The 1473-nt window shown below is 47.2% G+C and overlaps 1 protein-coding gene across 1 annotated transcript; it reads left to right on the top strand.

The window, feature by feature from the left end:
* Window positions 1–596: 596 nt before the first annotated feature.
* LOC116244922 (protein RAE1) lies at window positions 597–1064 on the top strand. Its single transcript, XM_031616720.1, has one exon. It carries the CDS (start codon window positions 597–599, stop codon window positions 1062–1064), a length of 468 nt encoding a protein of 155 aa, XP_031472580.1.
* Window positions 1065–1473: the final 409 nt, after the last annotated feature.

The following is a 1473-nucleotide window of genomic DNA, read 5'->3' as shown; positions in this document are numbered from 1 at the left end:
ATAATGTCAGCTGCCCCAATATACCGTAGTGTTTCCTCCGATGTAGGTGAGTGGATCAGTTGATGTTTGGTAGTTATCGACGTGGACCTTGATATGCTTGGGTGCCATCCCAGGATTCAAAGAAGGGACCAGTAGCAGCTTCATCCTCACCGTCGCCGATATTATACTCCTCTTCTCCACACTCAGAGTCAGGGCAAGCAGAGGTAATAACTGCCACTTTAGGGCAATCAGTGCTATCCCAATTTTGATTGCAATTCTGCCTGACTGGCTTTCCCACAACTTAGATTAGCTTCTTGTAGGCCGGATTGTTGTCATTCAGGAGGACGCTACCGAAGAGAAAGATCTTAACTGGCGAGGCAACGATGAGCAGGAGGGCACAGATGATGTAGATTTTCATTAAAATATATTAATCAAACCAAATCTATCCCAACAGTCTCAAGGCACGATAGGTATACCCATCACCAACATTTCTACCTTCTCATGCGAATGTGGGTATAAATAGTTCATATTTTAGGCGTTTATTGACTAATCAAATCTATCGATAATCTGGTATTTAAGATATATTTGAGAATTACCTCGCTCATAATATAATCAAAATGCTTGGAGTAGGCACCTCAGTCAACGACGACTACAAAAGCGACATCAAGCCCGATGCCTCCGTCGCCGCCTTCAGTGATTCATTCTCCAACATCTCGTGGGCGCCCACCATCCCGCAAGTCTTCGCCTCCACTGCCTGGAATGGAGAATTACGCATATTTGAAGTGGCTAATACCGGCTACGGTAGCGCTATCATCCAGAAGATGAGCTACAGCTTCCAGCAGCCCGCCCTCAAGTGCGCATGGAACGACCAAAGCACGCAGATCTACGTCGGTCTCATGGATGGCAGCATCAAGGTCTTCGACATCGGCAGTTCCCAAGCTGCAGACGTCGGCAGGCATAGCGCCGCCATCAGCTCACTTCACTTCGTGCCTGGCATGAACACCATCGTCTCCAGTGGCTACGAAAACAACATCCAGTTCTGGCAGTTGGGAAATCCAAACCCAGTCATGACCTTCAACGCATAGAACAAGGTATTTACAAGCGACTTCCAATTCCCCATGCTGGTCGCCGGAACTGCCAACGAAAGGATCTTGATAGTCGATATCAACAATGCCAATACAAGGTCGGTCGTCGAGTCTACAGACCTCGGGAAGTTCTCGCAGATCCAATCGGTAGCCATCAACCAGAAGTGCACGATGTTTGGATTGCAGTTTCGACGGAAGGCAATCTTTCGAATATCAACAAAAACGTGAATGGTATATTCGCACCCGTAATTCCTCTCCCTATATAGAAATCGGTCATAACATTCAAGAGCAACAAGCAGGAATAGGGCGGAAACACGATCCTTTACCCTATAAACTCAGTCAGTTTCAATCCAATCAACGATAGGTGGTTCATGACTGCAGGCTCTGACGGTGGCATGCACTTCTGGGA

The sequence above is a fragment of the Nymphaea colorata genome, unplaced genomic scaffold (genome assembly GCF_008831285.2).
Source record: "Nymphaea colorata isolate Beijing-Zhang1983 unplaced genomic scaffold, ASM883128v2 scaffold0384, whole genome shotgun sequence".
NCBI lineage: Eukaryota > Viridiplantae > Streptophyta > Magnoliopsida > Nymphaeales > Nymphaeaceae > Nymphaea > Nymphaea colorata.
This window is presented reverse-complemented; position numbering and strand designations above follow the sequence as displayed.

Excerpts from the sequence above, each read along its gene's own strand:
- LOC116244922 (XM_031616720.1), top strand. The coding sequence starts at position 597 with ATGCTTGGAGTAGGCACCTCAGTCAACGACGACTACAAAAGCGACATC.